The sequence below is a fragment of the Dermacentor albipictus genome, chromosome 3 (genome assembly GCF_038994185.2).
Source record: "Dermacentor albipictus isolate Rhodes 1998 colony chromosome 3, USDA_Dalb.pri_finalv2, whole genome shotgun sequence".
Lineage (NCBI taxonomy): Eukaryota > Metazoa > Arthropoda > Arachnida > Ixodida > Ixodidae > Dermacentor > Dermacentor albipictus.
In genome coordinates, this window is record NC_091823.1 from 36,615,595 (window position 1) to 36,631,627 (window position 16,033).

General features: G+C 47.2%; 1 protein-coding gene across 6 annotated transcripts in view; it reads right to left on the reverse strand.

The window, feature by feature from the left end:
• The window catches only part of pds5 (cohesin associated factor B pds5), a 95,028-nt gene that overhangs the window by 30,080 nt on the left and 48,915 nt on the right, over nucleotides 1–16,033 (reverse strand). For all 6 annotated transcript variants that reach the window (XM_070535369.1, XM_070535365.1, XM_070535366.1 and 3 more), the window contains exons 19-24: nucleotides 8,115–8,434; nucleotides 7,489–7,621; nucleotides 7,294–7,416; nucleotides 6,099–6,158; nucleotides 2,014–2,198; nucleotides 103–243 (exon numbers count right to left, since the gene is read on the reverse strand). In XM_070535369.1, the coding sequence (XP_070391470.1) occupies nucleotides 103–243; nucleotides 2,014–2,198; nucleotides 6,099–6,158; nucleotides 7,294–7,416; nucleotides 7,489–7,621; nucleotides 8,115–8,434 (962 nt within the window). The remainder of the gene's footprint in view (nucleotides 1–102; nucleotides 244–2,013; nucleotides 2,199–6,098; nucleotides 6,159–7,293; nucleotides 7,417–7,488; nucleotides 7,622–8,114; nucleotides 8,435–16,033) is intronic.

Genomic DNA, 16,033 nt, shown 5'->3' on the forward strand with positions numbered 1-16,033 from the left:
CTAATGAATGAATGAATGAATGAATGAAAAGTAAACAAACAAACAAACAAATGCACATATAGAGCATGAGTTGCAGAAAGAAGGAGAGAATCTGAGACTGACCGTTTGGATTGGCTGGGATCTGACTGCTGCTGCTCAGACAAGGCTGCACGATCCCGGCGGGTAGGCCGCAAGGCCCGGAGGTTGACAACTGTTGCTGATGAAGGGCTGTTGCTGCTCTCCTCTGCACTGCTGACTTCCATCCTGCATGTGCAGTGTGAACATTAACTTCTCATTGCACGAAGAAGAACATTTGAATTGCGCTCACATTAGCTTCACACCATTTGCTACCCGAAGGAGGAACTAGTGGGTACGTGATGAAAAATTACAATAGGCAACTACACAGCAGGAAAGAATGCCTTTGTATCTGCTTGCCTGACAAGCTGCTTCACATCAGAAATAGCAACTGAAAATTGTGCACTTGAATGGATGCAGATATGCAAGTTTCATGGAGTGCTCAGCCCCACAGATAACCCTGCATGCATGACACTGTTTTCAAAGTGAGAAATGGAGACCAGCTGAGATGTTTTGCTGGACAACTATGCATGACAGCAAAATTTGGCCTTCTCATGCTTTCGGAGTCTTATTCCAAGTTAAGAGCTCTGGATCGCTAACATGTGACAGTGAGCTAGAAGTGCTCAAGTGGGTTCTCTTCATCATGGTCACCTCTACATTCTCTTGCATGCGAACAGCTGTTCCTTTTCAAGACTGCATTTCATGGCCATACTTAGGACTCCACATGTTGAAGTGCAGTAGGCCCTTGCCCCTGAACGGAGTGTGCCACATTCCTAGTGCATGCACAATTGTCATGCCTGAGCCGTAAGGCCAATACAGCCTGCCGATTTTTCACAGCAATTAGACTCCACCATACCTTACGTTCAAGACAAGTGAAAGTGAAATATAAGGGCCAGTGACATTGAAGAAAGCACATAAAAGCCCAAAGTTTTATGTGCATAGCACAATCTGATATTGAGTGGTGAGTAGTAGTATTATGAGTAGTGGGATTTCTCTGGATAAATTCTGACTACCTGAGGCTCTTCAACGTGCACCTAAATCTAACTACAGAAGTATTTTTGCATTTTGGCCCCATTATGATACGGTTGCAGTGGCAGGGATCGAACCCGCGAACTTGAGTTGAGCAGCACTACTACGCCATTACCACTGGCTGGGTTACTACCGCAGGTCCAGTGACACTAAAGTTCCCCCGTTGGTCAAAACTGGCAAAATCCTTCACATACCTAGTCTTATACAAGGGTAAAGTGTACTTTTGTAGCAGCACTTCAAGATTTTGGAGAAAGGTACAGACCTGCAGCAGTGATTTTAGCGTTTCCAGCAGCTGATGTCATTGGCTTTTTTCATTAAACTGAAGCAAATGCACAATAATCTGACGGCATAACAAAAATGCATAACCAAAACACTTGACCCTGCATGAAATATTTGCCGCACCAGCTTGCGGAGTAGGTGATTGATGCCACTGGACACTACTGCAATTCACTGCAAATTATAATTCTTCTAGACTACAGTCATTCCAGCCAAGTGCCTTGGCATGAGACTTCTTTCCCGTGTTCAAGCTTTGTGCTTCTTGATGTTGAAAACTATGAACCGTCTGGTATGATCAAAGGACTCGCAGATCAAGGAGGAAGGGAATGCATGCTGGAGGCATTATGACATGATCTAGAATATAGGTGCTGCAATAACAATTATCCACAGATACTGCAGCTATAAAACACTCTTGAAATTGCTTTGCTTGTACGTCACACAAATGCACACACTGTGCTTCTGGCTTTCTCTAGCATAATCATGCACATGTAAAGAGAGCAGGCTTTACTAAGAGGGATGAGCTTGCAGATCCACGAAGTGGCTCCCTGCTCCTCAAAGAACCCGGGTGCCTGTTTCAGTACCACTGACTGCTCGTCTAGCTATGCACAGAACAGAAAGGTGCTGCAATGACTTAGTGCAGCGGTGCTGACTGACCCGAGGGGAACCTCCTCTTCAACAGCCATGACCTCGTCGACTGCTTCCTCTTCAGCTGATGTTACCTCGGTTGCGTGCACCAGCTGTATATTTCCGCTGGCCACAGGCCGAGGCCTCCGTGATACTCGCCGCAGAGCTCCTCGTGGACGTGTCCGTCCAAACGCTGCCAGGTCCACACCTGTGTTCTGCACAGGCATGCACAGTTAATGTGAATAGCCAAAAGATCAACATGCTGTTAATATCATGACAATACTATTCAATTACCTTGTGTTAGTAAAATTTGTCAAAGAAGTCCTCATAGTACACCTATGGCTATAGTGGGAATAAGATCATGCAACAGTACAGTTAAACCTCTATTAACGAAGTATATAAAATTGGCAATTTGCTTCATTATATCGAAACATCATTGTACAGAAATTTGACCTTTTATGCAAATAAGTACAGTTGCCGATAGATTTTTCTTACACAGAAAGGGACCACAGAATTTCTCAAACTATTAAACAATCTAGAAAAGCAAATTTAATTGAGAAAAGAATTCATTTTGATAAATTTGGGAGTCAACGATGAATGATACAGTTTCGTGCCATAAACGGTGGTGATATCTTCACATTGGAGGTGCGAATTAAAAAGCTAGACACACTTTCGCGTGCACTCCGCCCCTACGGCTGATAGTGTCGCCTGCACTGGCGCGATATTATCAAAAAAAGCGCCGGCAGTGGGAAGTGAATGCTTCGTCTGCCTCTCGCTCCAAAGGGTCACTGAAACTCCAGATTATGCAAATTCCAATACTAAATGCGTGATGCCTTACACAGTGCCACACCATCTCGGCACGCCCACACACGGCAGATAATCTCTAAAGCAGTGTGCGCAGCTGCGTAAGCACTCAGCCACACGCAGCCACGGCCGAGACATGCGCCAACTTACCCCCCACTCCGCCCCCCTCCCCACACCCTCATGCAAGCTTGATCGCATTACGGCGAGCTTCCTCCCCTCCCTTTCTTTCCCTTTGCTGGCGTGGGAAGGCGTCAATCGTGAAGTCACCACCTTTCTTTTGTCACCCTCACACATTTTAACTTGCACCTAAAGCACACAGTGCACAGGGTGCACTTTGACTTTGTATGGAACATGCTGCAGCTCCACTTCAGCAATCTCTTTTGTTGTGCCGTGCGCGGTTTGAGAGGTACGTTTGTAAGCAGCCGCTTGTAACTCTATCATTTGACCATCTGCGTCCGCGGAAGTTTCTATTTATTGTCTCGATATTCCTTTGCGGTGGCAGTGAAACTTTGTTATACTGAAATTGCATACAAACAAACTTCATTATAATGAGGTTCTAAATACATGGTGTTCTATGGCCAAGAGGTTATGAAAAGTTAGACACTTCCCTGTATCGAGAATTTCGTTATATTGAAGTTCATTACATAGAAGTCTAACTGTATATAAAATTGATGCTGGCATGCTTTACGAGCACAGGGGCTTCTAGATGGCTCTCAACTTTCTGTGTACAGCAGAAGCTGGTTGAAACCTACTACGAAAAAATGCGAGAAAAAACATACTAACCGGGAAAACATACAAGCCAAAGTCCCTAAAGAATTTGACAGACTCAACTGCAGTCTACATCTATGAAGTGTGAAGCATTGCAGCATGAGACTCCAATGCATGCTGAGCAAGTGGAGCCCACGCGGCCCAAGGTGCGTGGTTGTCTTCTTTTGCAGCTTCCAAAAGTTTATATTGGCACTCCTTGAGTACAGCCTAGGTTTACAGTCTTGTTAAAAGGGCATTTTGGAAGGATGCTTTCACGTGCCTACTCTGTGCGAGATGCCAATGCACGTCAACCAGGAGGGGACCGAGCTGCCTGAGGCGCGCTTTGTCATTTTTTTTTATTGTGTAGTGTTTTTAAGATGACAATGGCAAACAAAAAAACAGTCGAGCTGGTGAGCAATGCTAGAATACGATGCCACCAAAGAAAAACAAAAAGCTCATTTCGTGCTGCCTGCTACAGGGAACGGTGGCATGTTTGTGTTATTGCATACTAAAAGCTTGTAGTACGCTTCCAACGGCACTAAGCTGCAGGTGCCATCAAACAACTAGATAAATGGAGAAGATTATGGCGATAGGGTTCATGGCAATGGCTGTGGACACAGCGTGCGCCAACGTGGGAGATTTCAAAGTACTGGAAGAAGAAACTGACTGTGTGTCGGCATTTGCACATGCCACGGGCGAGCACCTACTGCTCTTTTTCTTGTTTATACAGTTCAAGCAATCACAAAACATATAATACGACTGCAGTATGGCAATGCACTGAACGTGATGAAAAGTGATCGCTTGAGAACACCTCAGAAACAAGAATGGGGCTCGTGGCAAATAGCAGTGCGACATGAACCACAAATATTTCTCTAATAAATACTTCCAGGAACAGGTGTGCTCCAAAACTGCTAGTGTGGGCACACAACTTTTGCTTGTCAAGGATGAGCGTGGGTCACAATTATCCAATGTGCGTCGAGAGCAGTTTCTCTCTCATCAACAATGAACACAAATTAAGTCAGCTTTTGCAGAATCACTTCTTTTAGCTTTACATGGTCCCTTTTCTCTCCCTAACTGTAGGCCCAAAAAATTGTGGAGAGAAAAGAGCACCAGATGACATATTCTCTTGCCACCCAAATGTTTTTGAGACGGCTGTGTTGCTTAATTGGCAGACAGATTATGAGTCAGAGAAAATATTTTATTCTAGTAAAGGGGGACACTTGCAATGCAGTTTGAGAATCATTTTTACAGCCAGTGTTCCTACGTAACTACAACAAAGGCTTTCCGATGCCCAATAAAGTGCAGACCCTTATGCAGATCTTGTGCAAGCGTGGTGTTGGAGACCACAGTTTGGTAAAGAAGAAAATTTGTTGTGACAAAAAAGGCCAGTGTACAGAAGCCTCTTGTTGTTATTGAATGGGCTACCCTAATCCCGCTTGTTCAATCAACCATACTGTTCACTCAAGGGGATGGGAAATCACAATATGGCCCCTCTTACTCGACGTGAAGTAAGGGAAAAAGGGAAAGACAAGGCAGGGATGAGGAAAATGAGGGGTGATGGCGCAGTCACACCATAAGCTAAGCAGGTGAAGTCTAAATATAGAGTCAGTTAATTCATGCAGGTTGTGTGCGAGGTATGGATGTTCAGCTTATACGAAGTGCATTCATGGCGAAGGTCGTTGTGTAATCATTGCAGCTAAGACAATGAATTCTTTCGTGCAGATTGTGCCCGCACACTACTTCTCTCAGACCTCCACCTGTGTTAACGTTTGCCCACTGGAAGACTCCATTAGTGGTTTTAATGATCAGCTGAATAATGCAGAGATGCCTGCCTTCATCATCATCATCAATTTTATGCCCACTGCAGGACGAAGGCCTCTCCCTGCGATTTCCAAATAATCCTGTCCTGCACCAGCTGATTACAATTAGCGCCTGCAAGTTTCTTAATTTCATCACCCCACCTAGTCTTCTGCCATCCTTGATTGCATTTCCCTTCTCTTGGCACCCATTCTGTAACCCTAATGGTCCACCCGCTATCCAACCTAGGCATTACATGACCTGCCCAGCTCCATTTCTTTCTATTAATGTGAATTAGAATATCGGCTATCCCCGTTTACACTCTGATCCTTCCTGTCTCTTAACGTAACACCCAACATTTTTTGTTTCATCGTTCTTTGTGCGGACCTTAACTTGTTCTCAAGCTTCCTTGTCAGTCTCCATGTTTCTGGCCCATATGTTAACACCGGTAGAATGCACTGATTGTACACCTTTTTTTTTCAATGACAATGGTAAGCTTCCTGTTAGGATCTGGCTATGTCTGCTGTATGTGCTCCAACCCATTTTTATTCTTCTGTAAGTTTCTTTCTTGTGATCAGGGTCCCCTGCGAGTAATTGACCTAGGTAAACATACTACTGTGCAGACTCTAGAGGCTGAGTGGTGATCCTGAACTCTTGTTCCCTTGCCAGGTTACTTTGACCTTGCCAGGTCAAAGTAACACAGGGCATGACAGCTGGAAAGCACTCCCAAGTAAATAAAGCAAACACACAATGGGCTATGTACATACCTTTGGAGCTGAAAAAGCCAGCTCTGGGGGCAAGTAGCTTTTCACATTCGGCACTTGCACCTGCATAAATATTTTTGACACAATAAAGAAGCCTTATTTAGCAAGTATCATAAGCTAATTGCTTCGAAAAGAAGCAATCCTAGTCAAATACTCAACAAGAATCCTGTCATTCAGCAGAACACTACGATGCTTACTAACTGTCGGAGAATGAAGCAGTTTGTGATGTGAAAAAGTTTCTCATTGCTCTGCCTTGCCTTTCCTAAAGGCTATAAATATGAATAAGCGACTGCCAGGTCAACCACAAGTACAGTCGACTACCATTAATTCAATCCTGATGGGACCAATAAAATGGGTTAAATTAAACAAGATGCATAGTAAATGTCAAAACACAACCCCGGTTCATTTGGCAGCATTTGCCAGAGTCTAACCCCTGCCCAAATAAAATGCACGCTCACTTTCAATGTGTCCAAAGTAGAAAACCAACATGGAAATCATATTAAAGCTCATAAACAAAGTAAAAATCAAATGTGCACCCAATTTTTTTAGCAAGAAAACTATATGTGTTGCACATCAGTAGCCGATTCCTTGAAGTATTCTTTGCTGCAGTACATTTATGTTATGCGGTAAAGCATACAAACGCCGCGAAGGCAGTTTTGATTTTGTATTCGACTGCACCGTGTAGGCAATCTTTGGTCCAATTTTCATATTAAATATAAAAATATATTAAAGGAACAAAAACAAGAACAACAACAACAAAAAGACGCACATTAGAAATGGGTAAATACCGTAATAGGACATTGTGATCTGCAGTTATAACCTGATTCAGTGCATTCACTGTCGCGTAAGCTGCATTGAGACATGCACTGTCACTAAAGTGGTCACTATTGGCATCACTACAGGGGTCAGGTGCGTGCATGCTGACTGGCCAAGTTACAATTATCTGGTGAAGGCCTATTTTCGGATCGAAATAACGAAACTTTGGGCCCTTGCACAGGCACTGGTTGGGACCTTTGGCTGGGATCGTATTAAACGAAAAATCGAATTAATCGAGTTGAATTAATGGAAGTCTACTGTACCATGTGCTTGAGATAACACAAACTTTTAAACCTTTAGCCTAAAATGCAAATAAAGCTTTACTACTTAATTGACAAAGACAACTTCAGTGCCGAGTATGTTGCTGCGGCATCATCCTTACCTTGTCTGGCAAAGTGTACCACTTGGACGGCAACACTGGCTCTTGCGGGAAGTCCTTCAGCACAAAGCTGGTGGTCTTGGTCATTACCAGCCCAAGGGCCAGGTCGCACACTGCATACAGTTTCTGCAGGTACACATGCAAACAGACAGAGATTACCTCAGTCTCGGCCTTGGGACTAAGAAATCCATCACCTACCAGCTGTGCCTGCTTGTCGTCGGGGCACTGGTTGTCGCGGGTCTGCTTGATGTTCTCGATGAGCCTCTTGAAGAAACTGAAGCTGTAGCCTTCATTCTTGGTAATTAGTGGCTCCATTAAAAACCAGAGACACCTGCACACATAAACAACACCGTGCTCTCAGCTGAAATGAAAAGAAGCTATTTTGCGAGTGGTGGACTCAAAAGCAGGCCTGCAACACTTTACAAATGCTGCAAATTGACGTGCAAATTGACTAACCAGCACTGTCATTAACACTTGATCCAAACACTAATCTTCTTAAAGCAGAAGGGAACTTGCAAGGTTGCCCAAGAAACCCTATGGCCCCTCTTGAATGCCGTCTTTAAATGGAACACACAGATTCACCTCAGCGTTTGTGCATTGAAGGGCTTTGTTTAGCTTGCTGATCTTGAAGTCTAGCCTTCTTATCAGCAGCCCAGTTCCAATAACCAGAAGGTGAAGTAACTAAACGTTCACCACATATCTGCTCTGCAGACAATGGTGTTAACAGGCACATTAGAAGACAAAGCACCAAGGCTTTGTTTTGTATCCGCCTGCAAGAAAGCAAGGGTGCATCCCGAAACAGGCATCACAGAAGTTGCACTCACTCCTTGATCTGCACCAGTCCTGGAACATCGTCATATTTTGGCAGGCAAGGGTCATGGGCGAGCAGGTGGATGGCATAGGGGATCACATAGTCGGGCAGGATGGTGATCAGCTTCATGGAATTGATGGTGTGCTGCTTGAGGAAATCGCGTCGCTTGTTGATGCATGACAGGAGCCACTGGCGTAGCTGGTTGCGCAGGGGTCGCCGCTTCTCGACACCACCCAGTGCGAAGATGGCCAGGAACTGAAGTGGCAGCCGCATAGCCAGCAGGTGCTTGTGCAACTTCAGGCCAAACTGCTCACGAACCTCTGGACACTCATCCTGGACAGCAATGAACCTTGCTCATTAAAGGGCAGCAGGCTTGGGAAGTCAAAGCGAACAAGAACAGTGTTCAGAGCGGCTGGCTGTAATTGCGGAAGTCGGTGGCTCCCAAAAGTGGTTTGGGTAGTGTACAACTTTTGTGTCTCCATTCTAGTGTTGGCTCTGTGCTCAAACAGTTGTACAATGTACTGACAATGGACTACAGTCACACAGGCTGCACACTGTTCAATTCGGATAAAGCCTGTGGCATGGTAAGTGTTGTATACACACACAGGTGGTGCTAGCATCTGACCGAAACCAAGGGGCCAGGCAGGAGGAGCTAAGGCGCAAGAGCCAAATGGATGCGAGCCACATTTTCCCGCACATTATGTCATGTAGAATGCCGAGTTATGTCAAACTGCAAGATTTCATGGCCGCTACAGTCGCCGACCGATTTTCCGGACTCCGAAAATTCGGACATGCCCGATTATTCGGTCAGCTTCGCGGCACCGCCATTCTCCCCATAGACCATAATGTATAACAACTGCCGAAAGTTCGGACACCTTGCAACCTCTCGTCTGATTTTTCGGACACTCCTTGAGCCAACTCGGTCGAGAGCACCATGCACCGACTCTGACCGGTGCATGGTTCGACTTGCGGAACGCCATTTTTGTTTTGAACGGAGCTTCCTTGCTGCCCCACGAAGTGGCGCTACAGAAAATCTCCGCTCATCATCATCGTTTCTACCTGGTTAGATAGAGTGCACGGAGGAAGGAAACTAAGGAGAGGCCCTGACGTCACTCTTTGTGAAGCAAAAGTGAAGCCGGAAGTTGGCGTTGCTCATGGCGATGCTCCGCCTTTTGTGCCACCCTCCTCTCTTGTTTACATCTTTCGCGAAACCACGCCGCGCTGCACGTGGTTTCGCGCGCGGAGCGCGCGCGCTCGCGCAACATCCGGCAGAGCACGGTGCAGGTAACACAGCGCAACAAGACAGGGTGACTAACGCAAACCCGCCCACACAGCGCCTTTGCCACGGCACGAAACCTACCAGAGCAACACGTGTGAGCGCTCAAAAAATCAGATGAACGCCGCCATTGTGGCCCAAAAGGCGTGGCCATGCAGCAAAAAAAAATAAAAAAGCAGCAAAAGAAATGAGAACCTATACGTCATTTCCGCCACACTTTTCTCCTAGCGCGCGGAGGGGGTAGGGCCTCTCCTTAGTTTCCTTCCTCCGTGGATAGAGTGGCTCTGCAGCAGTTCCGGTTTCAGCTTCGTAAGCCATGTCAAGACAATCCAGCAGCTGATTTGTTTCTTCGCTGACGCTGCGAGCAGGCCGCGTTTTTCGTTTGTGCGACTGGTGTCGGCACGGTGGTGTTTGCTTTGTGTGCTGTGTCGAGGTTTCGGTGAGCCAACGCGGCATACGTAAACATCGCGTCAAAGGTCTAATGGCGCCGACAGTGCCCGCGCAGACTGCGCTGGGGAATGCCGGCAAGCGGGTGCCGGGAAGCCGCCTTCCGATGTGCTCCCTACTGACGCGGAAAATGTTCTGCCGAGACCTGCGCAATGGTTGCATTGCGATTCCGAACACCGTCTCATTTGACAGTTTCATAGGTGCTGACACTGCTGTATTGACATGCGCAGAACTCGACGACGACAAGATCATTCGTCAGGTTTCTGCTGCACCGCCGGAGATGACGCACCATGTGCTACGCTGCCGTCGCATGCGGAGCGTGTACAAGCAGTGACTGTGCTTTCAGCCGCTAATAGTGACCGTACGACCCTCTCCGAGATTCAGGCTTATCTGATTGCGCGTAAACGGAACAGCGTGCAACGGCGCATTCACGATTTCTTCCAAGCCTACTGCTGAGCCCGAATAAGTGCGTGGAAATAAAGGATTTCTTTTTTTTTTCTTAATCTGCTTTTTCGGACACCTGTTTATTCGGACATTTTCGCAGTCCCCGTGAGGTCCGAATAAACGTTCGGCGACTGTATACGTCACCACAACAGCAGTTATGGCAAACAGTAATTTTTTTACATTCAGTATGAGCTGTGCAATGTGACAAACAGCATAAAAACTGCCTAGGATGAAAAGTGCGCTCTCTCTCTCTCTCTTTTTTTTTTTGTGGCCCATTGTGCTAGCATAAAAGTAGCCGACTACACTGAAACAGACAATTAGCTACTGGCAGGCTCACTGGTGATGAAATAATTGAAGTGTGTGTGGTAGTTAAATGCACACCTATTGATGAAGATGCGCATGTTGCCCTGCAGCTACTATACCGTGAATAGAGTCACAAAGCCCTTGCTGTTGTGAGTGGTTATAGCCCACAAAAATTTCAGTGGCAAGATGATAAAAGCTGCAGTTTCTGTGCAGATTTTATAATGAATTCCCTCAATGAAAAGATTGTGATGCAGTAATCATTTGTCTCATGCTTTCTTAATCCGTTTCATAATTCAATATTTGGATAACTTGTCCATCTTTCGCAATACCACAAAATACTATGAATCAAGAGTTTACTGTACAGTTGATCCCTGATATATAGATCTTGGATATATCAAGTTATTGTCTATATACAACAATAGTGAAATTCCCTTAAAAATCCCATGCAAAAGTATAGCGACATAATACGCATATATTGAACTCCCATTCCCCGCCACCTTCAATACAGTAAAACCTCGTTAAACCGTACCCGCTTAAACAGTAGTTTCGGTTTAAAAGTAGTAAAGTCAATTCCCCGACTCAGCGGCCATTGGACATAATGTATTTTATATCCGCATAAACCGTACCAGCTTATTGCGTACGCATCGGTTAAAACGTAGCGTTTCCACTTTTCGTCGCGCAAACACGGTGGTGCGTCGTCTCCATCGGGCGGCCCGGCAGAACAACAAGCCTCGGAGATCGGTACAACGGCCTCCAAGCGCTCTGTGCGTTTGCACGTGAAGCCGCATCAACATCAACATCATCTCGACGCCGCATGGACGCCGTGCCAGAGAGTGTTGTGGCGTCGTGCGAGCGACGACTCGCGTCATGCCGAAGCTAGGATAAAAAAGACGCCGGGTGCTCAGCATAGAAGAAAAATTAGACACCGTCCGTGCTACCCAACGTGACACGAAGAAGTCGGCGCTGGCCCGCGACATGGATCTGCTGTTGACTACAGTGTGTGGCATTTAGAATGCGAAGTTGCTCGGCAGCGTTGCTGCGACCGCGAAGAGATGTCGGCTACGAGGTTCGACTTTTCACCATCGTTGCCGCTGTTGTTGCCGAAGTGTCAACTAGCGACAGTGATGAGGACGACACGGAAAGCGACAGCACGGGCTATTCAGGCCCGACAGTGGCAGAAGCTGCGCGTTACGTCAGCCTCATGAATGCCATCGTCACTAGGAGAACAGGGGCGCGATAACGTAACTATTCCAAACGAAAAGTTTTCCGAACTCCGGCACCCGGCAATGAAAAAGGCGCCCCGGGACTTATGCAGCACTACTGCGCGCGTGCACGGAGAATACGTAACGCCAACGAGGAATCTGCCGTGCGAGTGTTTGCCGAGAGGAGGGGGGCTGGCTGAGAAGCTGGCACGCAGCTTCAGTAAGTTTGAGGCTGCTGTCGTCGTGCTAGGCCGCCGCGACATCAAACGAAAATAACACTTACGTCCCGCGAAGTGAATAAATACTGCATGTTTTTCCCCCTTTCATCGCACTCTCTCTGAGTTCCGTTTTCGACAGGTAAGTGGGCGATCTCATGCTATTTCGCTTAAACAGTACTACCGTTTAGTACGTACTTTTTCCGAGCTCCGGTCGACTACGGTTTAACGAGGTTTCACTGTATATCGAACATTGCTGCACTGCGCCCCTACAAGTATACTTCTCCTAACAGAAATGCAATCACTTCTCGTGTCAGAAGTCTGTAATGTAATTAAATTTGAAACTGCTTGTTTTGGCAGAAGGGCAGTACATGCCACGGAGGAAAAATGAGCAGGGTGCTCTCAGTTTCACTCACTGCGCATATGGATGGCTCGTGCAAACTGTGGCCATTCATTATTTGCAAGCGCAGATAGCCACTCTGCTTCAAGAACGCGAAAGACCTCTCAGTCCAATACGCATTTTACAAATCGGCATGGATGACACTCCATCTTTTCCCCGTATGAGCATGGGATGCCGAAGTGGAGATGCTACACTGTTGTGCCTGTCTTTTTGTAGACAAAAGCTTTCCTCAAACGGCATTCTAGGATTATGCAATAGGCCAAAATGAATCCCACCACAGCTTCCCCTTGGACGGATCTTTGCATTACAGTTTGAATTTAACAAAACCACTGCACACCACAAGTGCCCTTCGTGGAAAGATAATTGCGGCAGCAGCATGCATGGTTCATCACTGTGCCGTTCGGAGGTGGGAATAGGTGTTCTGCAAACTGAAAGCCACTTTCGAAACTAATGAGTGCAAAGTGTCGGCAGTCCGCACTGCCGGGGTCAGAGGAGAAGGGCTGAGAACGAAGGCACGCAACGGCCGCGAGGCATCAGAATGCTGAGCGGCACCCAAAAAGATGAATGGACCTTTCAGGGCAGTTAAGAAGCGAGGATGACTGGTTCTGACTGGAATTCAATTCCGAAACCTGACACAACAGTCTCACTGGCTTGTCGCCACTGTAGACAATTATGGACATGCAGCCAGGCACAGCATGCATCTATACAGATTAGTTTGCTTCTGTGGTGCGCCCATTTTTACTTTATCTTGAATAAAAATGCACAACAAGTACACTGAAGCATGAGAGGCACACCACGGTCTTGCTTCTGGGCGACAAGAACTTCATGCCGCCGCGGATGTTGGCGCGTCCTACGTCAATCACTCGCGGTGAAACTGAATGCATTCTCCAAACAATCATCACCGATTGCATCTCTATTCCACCGTACTGAGCGACTTGCAACGTTCACAAGCTAAAAACAAGTCAGCTTTTGCATGTTACCTTGAAGAGGCTAATCGGTAAGTTCCCGCTTTTCATGACAGTGAAAGACTGTCCGAAGCATGCGGAAATCTAAGATAGCTTTCAGCTAGGCACATTTTATATTTTGAATTATTGATACATTGAACTATTTCACGATTCTCTTCAAGTTCGATATATCTGGAGTCGACTATATTCAAGTAATCGAAGAGCGCTGTTCATCACTTGGGTAATGCTTCCAAATGCACTCACATTCATTTTGGCTTTCCTGTAGATTCCCCTTTGCACTTCTTGTCGGTGCACAAATCTATGTTTACTGTATTTACTTGAATCCAACGCACACTTTTTTCCAATAAAATGGGTCAAAAATTGCGTGCGCTTTAGAATCGGGTACGACCCTAAATCTGCATTACCACATCGCCATCGGCATTTCAAAATGGCCGCCTTGTACGGGCTTCGAGCCTAGCTGCCACAGCTTCCTCCATGTGCTATAGTACGCAAGCTTAGGCAATGCTTCCTTTGGCTTAGGTTAGTGCACCGCACGTCTTCCTGTTTTCTGCGTTTGCTCTATCAGCATAGAAGCGTCAACTGCAAAGACATGCCGAGTGATCACGATGTTGCAAATGAAAAAAAAAAAAAAAAAAAAAAAAAAAAAAAAAAAAAAAAAGCGGTCACGTGTGGAGACAGACAGAAATCGGGCTGCATCACGGGCGTTTGGAGTTCCCGAAAATTGCGTGCGAAACTGGTGCAAACAGGAGAGGCGTTCTACACTGGCGTCTGCTACGTACGGCGCGGCCGCGTGGCCCCTATCTTGAAAGCGATCTGCGATGAAGACAACGCATCTAGGCGCACTGCACTAGGTTCTCGTCGCTTAGTTTGCGTTGAAGCGAGACGCCACAGAAACACAAGGGTCAATTCCCTCGCTCCTGCTACAGCACTTCCTCACTCCAGCGTTTTGATAACGAGCTTCCGTGGTCATTGAGTGAGATGTGTTCATGTTTGCTTGAGTGCGCGTGACACCATGCTTGTTAATTTAAGGGGGGACGCGGGTCTTGAAATCGCGAAAAATGGTCAAAAATGGCAATTTTCAAAAATTGCGTTTTTGAAGTCCTTAATGTCCCAACTATGCCTCTACAAAATATTATGGCGCAATTCCTACTCGAAGTATAAAATAAACGGTAATTTATAAACGTCGGTGAGCCGAAATTGAACGCCAAGCGCGAAGATTTGCCTCATTTTCAAGCTGCCGTAGCTCCGCGCGACGCGTACCGATCGGCGCCATCTTGGTCTCGTTTGAAAGCTGGTTTCCCGCTCTCCATTCTGGCGCCCCTCGGCACGCTGTAGACCCTCGTGCAGCGGAGGGATTGGCACCCGTTCTCAAGCGGGAAATCGTCGCGAGACAGCCGCTGATTGGGTGAACCGGGCGCCTCCTCGAGGCGCAGCCCTCTGATTGGCCGTGACGTATGCTTCGCCTTCCGCGGCCGCGTTGTCCGACTCCTTCACGTCGTCTGCTTTCGCCTGGACGCACGTCATTTTTCGAGCTCCTCTTTGTTTCCTAGTATTTTTCGTTCTGCCTTTTTCTTTATCGTTCTTCTAGATATTTTGGCTATTGGGTCGCTTCTTTTAACCACGAATTTCTTGCTTTTGCGTGCCTGGTGGCTTTGTTCCGCGTGTCACGATGGCGCGAGACGCGCGCTTGAAAGCAAGCACGCGAAAAGCAGTCGGCAAAAAGAGACGCGCATGGAATAAGAACAGCGCTACATCGTCGAGAACTACAGCTTCGGTGATGCCGCAAGCTGCTGTGCCCTTGGTGGATGCGGCAGGACTGAGCTCGCCAACAACAGCTTCGCCGGTGGACGCGGCTGAACAAACCCCGTCGACGCTAGCTTCGCCTGTGGATGCGGCTGGACAGTGCCGATCAGTGTCAACTTCGTTACCGCAAGTCTGTGCAGTGCCGGTGGATGCGCCTGGACTAAGCCCGTCGAAAATGCCAACTTTTGAGACGCTGCAAGTCGCTTCGGATTCCGTGTCGTCGGAAGCGGCCGAGCCGGCTGACCTAAGCCTAACGTTGACTTCGGCGTTTCCGCACGCCGCTTCGGTGCCGACGGACGCGGCTGAACCGAGCTCGCGCGCGGGGCGCGAAAATTACGCAGACAACGTTAAAACTTCATTGGCGAAGCAGTCCGCGACTTCCCGCAAGTTCGAGCTAATGAACGTCGGCACAGCAAGTGAAGATGACGATCGCGGCACAGAGTACATCATCGTTGATCTCTCAGTGCTAAAGAAGATGTTTGTGTCCACAAGCTGCAGCAAGTGTGGGATGACCACTCTCCAACTCGCAAAGTGCAGTGAGAGAGAATACGGCCTAGCAGTGAAGTTGGAGCTCACATGCTCAAATTGCGATTTCGCCGAGCGGCACTTCTCGTCGCCACGAGTGCCCGGGAAATCCAACATCACGCCCTTTGAAGTCAATTTGCGGGCAATGAAGGGAATTCAAAGTATAGGCAAGGGAGCGACTGCCCTAGCAGATTTTTGTGCCACCATGAACCTCTCTCACCGAGGACTTCACCACAAGACTTTCAGGGGGCATATGGACACCATGGTGAAAGCTTGCCAGGCAGTAGCTACTGCTACAGAAGCAGCAAGCGTCAAAGTGGTGAAGGACATGTACAAGAATTTCCTGAATCCA